General features: G+C 46.3%; 1 protein-coding gene across 1 annotated transcript; it reads left to right on the plus strand.

Moving 5' to 3' along the window:
• Positions 1-2259: 2259 nt before the first annotated feature.
• On the plus strand, positions 2260-9426 carry KCNS2 (potassium voltage-gated channel modifier subfamily S member 2). Its single transcript, XM_035319758.1, has 2 exons — positions 2260-2508; positions 3370-9426. The coding sequence occupies exon 2, from the start codon at positions 3407-3409 to the stop codon at positions 4838-4840; it is 1434 nt and encodes a 477-aa protein (XP_035175649.1). The 5' UTR covers positions 2260-2508; positions 3370-3406; the 3' UTR covers positions 4841-9426.
• Positions 9427-9698: the final 272 nt, after the last annotated feature.

Genomic DNA, 9698 nt, shown 5'->3' on the forward strand with positions numbered 1-9698 from the left:
GCTGGCACCTTCTCATGTTCCTTAAATAACATGGTACCATGCATACCGATAAAGCAAACCCTGTCCCTCTCACACAGCCTCAAATAGACCCAAAGCTAGTTGGTTATTTGTAATGTGTCCCTCAGGTGATGTTAGTCACCCACTTACCTCCCTCCCCAAGAGGCAATTCTCTCCCGCTTCCTTCCCATGCCAGCCCCACCTCCACACTCCTCTGCCATTTTCCCCCATCCAGGGAACATCCATAGGGCAGGTTAGTCAAAGCCATTTGCTTGTATTTATTTGATTTCACCAGTCCTTCCTGAACTTCATTTTTTTCTGATACATCACTAGCTCATCTTCAGTAAAAAATGACACATCTGATTCCTTTTCACATACCGAAGTGGATCATTTGCCTTAGATTCCACCAGTGTGAGCACATTAGCAGCGATTCGTCCTGTTCTTAGGGCTGGAAAAGGCAAAAGCACTGTGTCAGCGGTAGCGGGTGGCTGTGGAGCAGAGTGCATGCCTTGCAGGAACGTTCAGATCAGTTTTGGATTACTACCTTGGGTGCCAGCAGCATCGTAGCCTTATTATGAAAATGCTCCGGCTGAGCCAATTAGCCCTAATTACAAGAGCAGCTATATTAGCCTTGGAGGAGTTGTAGCCTAACACAGGGATATTACTTTGCTGTTTAAGTTATTTCCAGCATCTCTGCGCGAACTTCGCTGTGCCACTTAATGAGAAAATACAGAAATATCCCAGGTTAGAAATGGAGAGCGACCGGTGACTTTTCCAGGGAAAGGATAAGAACAGAGGTGGATAAATGCATTTCCTGAAGTGAGTATGAGGCTGCCTGTATATACATATATATTTATATATATTTTTTTCTTAGCCAAGTAGCTTAAAAGGAGAGGACACTGTATAAAAGCTTGAAAATCCTCTAAGCATATCTCCACTCAATTTCTTCCAAAGCAGCATTAGGGGGAAAAAAATCTAATTTAAAACTAAGAAAGTAAAGTAATGAAAAATACATCTTTTTCAAATTCAATATGTTTCAAGCCCCACTAGGTATCTAGGATAGTGCAGAGCTGGTGAAAAGACGTTGCTTGAATGCACTGTCAGCAGTCGCTCACTATTCCTTGCAACATCACTAGGGAACATGAGTTATTTTTGTTCTAATGGTGAGTGGGAAACTAAAGCAGAGAAGTTCTGTGATTTAGCCAAGCCCTGGGGAGGGAGGAGGGACATCCAGCTCAGAAAGCCCAACGTGGTGGTTCCCAGCCCCGTGTCCTGCCATCCCTGGTCCTGGGCATTAAGAGCCAGTTTAATCAGCGCTTCCCCAGTGATGGGTTAATCAGCCTTGAGACGAGGAGGCTGTCACACACTGACTTAACTGGGCAGCCGATGGGAAGCAGGAGAGGTCTGTGAAATGCCAGCGGACATGTGGCGAAGCCTGCTGGGACCTAGGGCAAAGGGAGGGACACCCAGGGGGAAAGGGGCAGCAGGACAGCCTCCATCCCAGGCACACACCAGCAGAAGAGCCAGGAGAAGGCAAGCAGGGGCAGTGCCTGCAAGAAGCAGCATCCCTGGGGGGCTGAGGGTGCTGTGGCCATGCACTGCCCTGTGGGAGAGTCCCCAGAGGTGTGGGGCTCCAGCCACACACTGTCAGTGGGACACGGTGGAGGACACATGTAGGAGGGACATGGTGGGGTGCTGATGGCACCCTATGTAGGAGTCCGAGCAGGCTCTGGAGCCCCAGCGGATGGCAGACACCATCACTGACCTGTCCCACCCCATGTCTGCGTGCAGTTACCTGGGCTTTTACAGGGCTGTGCTTTAATACCAGGGGGTGTTTTGCGGGTGGGGCTCAAGGGTATGGCCTCATATTGTGCCAGGGGAGGTTCAGGTTGGAATTTAGGAGACATTTCTTCCCAGAAAGAGCAGTCAGGCACTGGGACGGGTTGCCCAGGGAGGTGGTGGCGTCACCGTCCCTGGGGGTGTTCAGGGAAAGGCTGGACGTGGTGCTTGGGGACATGGTTCAGTGGGTGACATTGGTGGTAGGGGGATGGTTGGACCGGGAGATCTCGGAGGTCTCCCCAGCCTCGATGACTGACCCGATGCCTCCTGACGCGTGAGGTACATACACCCTCCGCCCCAGCCCAGCCACGGGCGGTGCGCGGCGGCCGGGGGGCGAGGCACGACCGTGCCTCAAGGGGGGGGGGGGGGCGGCAGAAGACCTCCCCCCTACACACAGACAGACAGACGGGCAGACAGCCGCACACCCACCGCCCAGGGGCGGCTGCGCCGTGCCGCCCCTCCCCAGCCGGCAGCGGCGGGGCTGTGAGGTCGGAGCGGCGGGGAAGAAGGGGAGGGCGGCCCCCGCGGGGGGTCGTCGCCATGACGAGAGGCTGCGCCGCCGCCGCCGCCGCTGGAGCCGCCGCTGTCCCTTCAGCACCGCGGCGGGAGGAGGCGGCGATGGCGGGACGCGGGCGGGGGCCGTCAGGGCGCCGCGGCCGCTGAGGGAGCACGGTAGGGAGGGAGCCCCCCCCCCCCGGGCTGCGGGGGGCTGCGGGGGGCTGCGGGGCCCCGGGAGGGCTGGAGAGGTCCGGGGGGCTGAGGAGGCAGCGGGAGGTGGGCGGAAGGGGGCGAGGGGGGAAAGGGGGCCGAGGCCCCCGGGGGGAGAGCGGGGAGGGGAGCGGCGCTGAGACAAAGGAGCAGTCCTGGGGGGGCTTCGGTGGGAGAGGGAAGGGGGGAGGAAAGGGGGAGAGGGGAGAGGGAAGGGAAGGGAAAGGAGAGAGGAGAGAAAGAGAGGGAGATACAGGGAGAGAAAGAGAGATGAAAGAGAGAAAGGGAAAGATGAAGGAGAGAAAGAGATGGAAGACATAAAGATGAAAGAGAAAAAGGAAAGAAAGAAGGAAGGAAAGAAAGATAAAGATGAAAGGAAAGAAAAAAGATGAAAGGAAAGAATGAAAGAGAAAGAGAGAAAGAAAGAGAAAGAAAGAAAGAAAAGAGAGAAAGGAAGAAAAAGGATGGAAGGAAGGAAGGAAGGAAGGAAGGAAGGAAGGAAGGAAGGAAGGAAGGAAGGAAGGAAGGAAGGAAGGAAGGAAGGAAGAGAAAGAAAGAAAAGAAAGAAAGAAAGAAAGAAAGAAAGAAAGAAAGAAAGAAAGAAAGAAAGAAAGAAAGAAAGAAAGAAAGATGAAAGAAATTAAATGAAAAAATTGAAAGAAAGGGAGAGAGAAAGAAAGAAAAGAAAGAAAGAGAGAGAAAGAGAGAAAGAAAAAGAAAAAGAATAGGAGAGAAAGAAAGAATAGGAGCAAAAAAAAAGTCAATGGGTGAACATGCTGTAGATTTGCCCATTCTGCTGATTTTTTTTGTGCAATTGTATCCTAGGTTTTTACTCCCTGTACACCCCTGGAAGGAGCTCACTATGACAGGGCAGAGTCTGAAGGCTTTATCTGAGGCAAATTTTGAAGACAATGAGATCAGCATCAACGTTGGAGGCTTTAAGAAAAAGATGAGATCCAACACATTGTTAAGGTTCCCCGAGACCAGACTGGGCAAACTGCTGAGCTGCCACTCGAAGGAGTCGATACTGGAGCTCTGCGATGACTATGATGACACCAAGAACGAATTTTATTTTGACAGGAACCCTGAGCTCTTCCCTTACGTGCTACACTTTTATAACACTGGCAAGCTCCATGTGATGGGTGAACTCTGTGTGTTTTCTTTCAGCCAGGAGATTGAATACTGGGGAATAAATGAATTCTTTATAGACTCATGCTGCAGTTACAGCTACCATGGGAGGAAAATGGAGCCAGACCAAGAGAAATGGGAGGAACAAAGTGACCAGGAAAGTACCACGTCTTCTTTTGATGAGATCTTGGCATTCTACAATGATGCCTCTAAGTTTGACAAACAGCCCTTTGGAAACATCAGGAGGCAGCTCTGGCTGGCTTTGGATAATCCTGGCTACTCAGTCTTAAGCCGAATCTTCAGTGTCCTTTCAATAGTGGTGGTGCTGGGCTCCATTGTGACCATGTGCCTGAACAGCCTCCCAGACTTTCAGATTGTTGACAGCAACGGGACCCCCGAGGAGGACCCTCGCTTTGAAATCGTGGAACACTTTGGTATTGCATGGTTCACTTTTGAACTGGTGGCGAGATTTGCAGTAGCTCCTGACTTTTTAAAATTTTTCAAGCATGCCCTGAATTTGATTGACCTAATGTCTATCCTACCATTTTATATTACCTTGATTGTCAACTTGGTGGTGGAAAGTAGTCCGACCTTGGCAAATTTAGGCAGGGTTGCACAAGTCCTGAGACTCATGAGGATCTTTCGCATTTTAAAGCTTGCTAGACACTCAACAGGTCTCAGGTCTCTTGGAGCCACCCTGAAGTATAGCTACAGAGAGGTAGGGCTTCTTTTACTTTACCTCTCTGTTGGCATCTCCATTTTCTCAGTCGTGGCTTACACCATTGAAAAAGAAGAGAATGAGGGGTTAGCCACCATCCCTGCTTGTTGGTGGTGGGCTACGGTTAGCATGACCACGGTTGGCTACGGGGATGTTGTGCCAGGGAGCACTGCTGGCAAGTTGACGGCATCTGCATGCATCCTAGCCGGTATCCTAGTGGTAGTGCTTCCCATTACACTGATCTTCAATAAATTCTCCCACTTCTACAGGCGTCAGAAGCAGTTAGAGAGTGCCATGAGAAGCTGTGATTTTGGTGATGGCATGAAAGAAGTTCCGTCGGTCAATTTAAGGGACTATTATGCTTATAAGGTTAAATCCCTTATGGCCAGTCTCACCAATATGAGCAGGAGTACCCCCAGTGAGCTGAGCCTGAATGATTCACTGCATTAGTGTACAAGTCCGACAGCAGTTTGCATGAGAACTATCAAGAGCTATGTTTATGAATGTTTTCCTATTTGTCTTTTTTTTTTTTTTTTTGTCCTAGAGGATAACGTTGCTGACACTGCACTAACTTTGCACTTGAGAAACTAAAGAAATTTATATTACAAGTTGGCAGTTTGCACATCCTCATCCTGTTGCATCGGTACTGAATGCTGACCTTTTCATACAAGTGTTACCACTCCCATGGCATTAGTGCTAGCAGCATAGTGATGATTTGTTACTTTGTGCACTTCCTCATTTGAGCAGAGAAATGAGCATACCCGGGTGGAATAAAAATTCTCAGCTGTGAAACTAATGATGAACAACTCACCTCGCACCTATACTGGTATCTGTACTAGTTCAAGACCATCACGAGGCAAATGTGGGACTTCCGATGCATTTTATAACTGTTTTTAAAGAATCACCTGTAAATCACTGACACGGGAACACTTTTCCCTATCTTTCTGATTGGTAATTCTGCTCATCACATGTCTGAAAACACCTCTGAGCGTCACGTTTCAGTGGAAGTTTGCTTACTCTTTAGCACACGTGTTAAAAACTGGGTGTTTGTTTTGAAATGCTGTGTACAGTGGTACTTTTTAGAAGCTCCTAAGCATAGACCTACCTCTGTTTCCAGCATTAGGTCAACACCGAGCCCTCTGGAGAAGCCCAACCCTCATTTTCAGATAGCTGTGTATTCAAAGACTTCCTCGAGTGACTCTAGGTACGGAGGGCCATGAAGACATCTCAGGTTTCTCTTTTCAGAAGGGGTGTGCTCACAGCCTGGTCCCAGTGAAATGCTTTGCATTTCAGCCCATCAAAATGGTTCTGAGATCAGCCACACAAAAACGTGGGTTTTCAACAATTAGGAGCTCCAGTGTAAAATCTGGATTTGTTTAATGAAGAGAAATATTCCCACATGAACAGTACAGGCAGCATTTTAGGAACTGACATTCATATACTGCAAAAAGACTAATTATAAAGTTGCCATATGTGATGCTGAGATACAAAATCTAATTTTATCAGGCAAGCTTGAAAGCAGGTGTTGATGGCAGCCAACTCCATTACGCTTTCTGCCAAGGAAACTCTAAGGGGGAAAAAAAAATACCCTGCAAGTCACATTTTCCCTCTGAAAAGAACTCACAAGTTACAGCTAAGAAAGACTGCAAGGGCCTAAGAAAAGAACAGATACAGAAAAAGAGCTTAATACTGCACTCACTGTGGGCAGAGCCTCCCACCCGGTGTTGTGACGTAGCCGGTTTAAATCCTCTCAAGGGCTGGCCTGTACTTTTTCAAGTCGTTTTTTTTTAAGAGAGCAGATCATTCTGGGTTCTCAAGAGTAACCCTGAATCTGCATAAACTTATTATTTGAGTGATCAGCCTTTTCCCTTATGTAGTTGTACAGAGATAAGCACTTGTAGCCAACAGGCAGAGTCCTTACATGTCTGGTGATCTGTGCTATGAAACAAGCTCTTGGCACTCAGAGGGCAGAGCGGCCGTTCTCTTCAAATCCTGCAGGTTTTCTGCCCCATTTGTTACACGCTTTGCTACTTTTTTTAGTTTTATTTTTTTCTTGTGAAGACTGGAGAGGTTCGGAAAATAAATTCAAACAGGTTAGAACGGAAATTAAAATACTAAAGCTGAATTTGTCCTGTTTGGAAGCCTGTGCTTGCATACCATAAGAAGGAGTGGCACCCAAATTAAGGTCACCCAACTGGCAGAATAAAGCAAATACGGTATGGATATGTCCTGTTTTTTGGACTGTTAGGGGTTGCTGTCTGGTCTGGATCTTTTGGTGGTGGTGTTGTATCAACTCCACCTAAAACCAGAAAGCCGAGCACCCAGGATCAGATTCCAGTGATCTGTCAAAGGAAATACAATGGGAAATAACGTACTCCCCACCTTACCCGCTCCCCAAAATTTCCTTTGAACACCCTCCCCGGCGGTCAATAAGCCTTGAATTGTGAGGGAAACGGGTCCTTCCTAGCCTTACCAAAATAAAACTCCTACAGATTTCAGCAGAGCCTGCACAAGCCGTGGAGTCAGTAGGCCAGGTGTTGCTCGGTATCTCCAAACGTCAAAAAGCCGTATACATGGCCCTGAAGATTGACTCGGATAACCCAAATTAGCATCCAAACTTGAGACTTTTTGCTGAGGTTTCTCACTTCTGGAAGGCTGCTTCAAGTTCTCTACTGGGCCATCACAGGCACAAATTCAATAGTCTCGTCCCTTCTCTCGCATGAGTTTAAACTACCATACACCTATAAATACCCATCCGAAACACGGCACAGCACTAGGTTACCTGCTGGACTGCGACACTGAAAGAAATAAGAGAAGGAAGAGAAGGGTTCGTGTAGCACATCCGCACACTCCAGTCAGGTTAAATACTGCCAGGGAGGCAAAAATTGGTGTCGAGGCCAACGCAGCTCCCATCGGGTGTGTTGCTTTGGGGCCTGCCGAGAACCTCGCTGTAAGCAGTGGGTTTATCTCAGCTTCACGAGCAGTAGATTCACGGAGTTCAGAACCAGTGACTTCCAGGGAAGTGATCTGAGGAGACCTGTAAACTTGCCAAAGAGTCACAAATTTCCTCAGCTGTTGCAAATTTAGCATTGCAAAGGTTGATTCCAAACCTTGCAACACATCATTTCAATAACCTATAGCTCATCTTATGTTCTGGATTTATTACTCATAGGGCCGATGCTCTGTCATTTCTGCAAGTATCGAATGGAATGTGTCCAAATTGCGTTTTACTAAAGAAAATGAAATGCCCCAAGGAATTATGACTTTTATTGTACTGGTTGAAAGGAATTTTCATTATTGCTTTTTTATATAAGTGCTTTGGATCAAAGACACTAAATAAATAAAGTACTGATATTTAATATGTTCTTATTATCATGACAATGACTTTATGCAGCACGCAGGAATTCCCTTCATAAACTTAACTAGCTCCATGTTAGTCAGACGCTGCTCCCACTGCTCTGGAAGCGCATTCCAGAGCTGCGCTGCTCTCCAAGGCTTGTGCAACTTTTAGCATAATGTTATTAACAGCTGCTTTATGTGAGCCTTTTCTCATGCCAGCACTCTTCTGTAGCTTAAATAATTCCTTTTCCTCCTAGCGGTTGCATGGGTGATGTATAGATAGACAGCCATCAAATGCACTTAGAGGCTTATCTTCAGGGGTGATACCTGCCAAGATCCTTTTAGTTTTCTTTTTGCAAGCCTCATTCCTCTGATCATCCTAGGGGATGTAGCTTTTTTTTTTTTTTTATAAATATATTTTTTTTCTGCCTTACTTCTGCTTAGATTTAATCTGTTTGAGCTGGCACTGCACAGCGTTGTATCTTGAATGAGATCACTTTATACAGCGCTATTAATAATTTGCTTAGGCTAACTGAATTTTTCATTGAGGAGGATAACAATTATTGCAAGTAATGTTGTTGTCTTAACTCACCAAAATTACCTAGGCACTAGGTCCAAAATTACGAGCCCCATCCTTCCTGCCATTCCATGAATGAACCTCTTGCTAGTGCTCAGTCCAGTCCGTGGTGGAAATCTTCATTTCTCATTAAACAGAAAAATGTTTACATTTTGATGGAAAACTTCAATATCTCACAAGCTTTTTTGGGGTGAAGAGAATGAGTACTTTTTGAGTAACCAGTACTTGCCCCAGGCTTCTTAAATCACAGGCTTGTAAGAACAGGGCATCTTCAGTTATAAAACTACAGGTCAGAATCAAAGTATTGGGGGACTAATTGGCAACTTTCTCCAGTATCTGACACTCGAACATCATTGTGGTCAACAACCCGCTTACTACGGGTGTGCAGTTTAGTGAAAACGTTGCTCGTGCTACGTGCTCCTCCTGCCCTTTGATGGTCACCTGCCTGGCAGCAGTGAAAGTGCTGCTACTGCTCTCCTCAGGCTGAAAGCCCCGAAGTGCTTAAATGAGGATTATGGTAATATCCCAAATGGAGAAACTTACTTTTGCCAGGAGTGAACTCTTAGAGAATCTTGACATCTAGCACAAATCTAGGCAATCATTCGGAGATGTCCCCGAGAAGCAATATATTACGTTGTTTTCCTGAGATGTAAAATCTATACATAGATTGTGATTAAGCTTTTTTTGTTACGTTCGGAGTTTGTATTACTGCCTGTTTTAGGATTCACATACTTCCATCACTTGCAAATTCTCTTTCCCTGCAGACTACCTTGCCCACTTTGAAAGCAGACTGTCTTTTCTTCCCATAGTCCAGCATGATCTACTTCACAAGGAAATCTTCAGAACAAAGAACTTTGCATTTAATTTTCCAACTTGAATACCTTCGGTATTGGTACCTTTTTTTTGTACAGGACTTTATGAGATGGCAGCAAACTACAGTATCTGGTGCTCTTTGTACTGCGTTTCTTGTCCCCATAGTGTGCTACTCACTCGAGATCTCAGCATTGTGCCACGACATGGAAATTAAATGCACAAACTATGTATATTAACACAGAGATGAAGAATTTATTTACATTTCAGGATATTGTTAGTATATATTATAATAAAAGAGAAGCCTTCATCTTCTTGTGAAGACAGGTTTATTTTAAATACACACATCAAGCTAAATTTCTACTTTATAAATGCTGTAAACTGGGGGGAGGGAGGGGACTGAAACACATTTTTTAGATGAGCAAATAGCACAAGCTTCTTGTTCTCTACCTCACAGATTAGGGACTAAGCAGCACACCATAGCACTTGTAGGTGCTAAATCAATTTGACATGACCTTTCATCTCTTCCAAACCAACCCCCGTCCTCGGAGGCCCCAGCTGTGCACATACAAGCAGCAGAAA

Source organism: Oxyura jamaicensis, chromosome 2, assembly GCF_011077185.1.
Source record: "Oxyura jamaicensis isolate SHBP4307 breed ruddy duck chromosome 2, BPBGC_Ojam_1.0, whole genome shotgun sequence".
Taxonomy (NCBI): Eukaryota; Metazoa; Chordata; class Aves; order Anseriformes; family Anatidae; genus Oxyura; species Oxyura jamaicensis.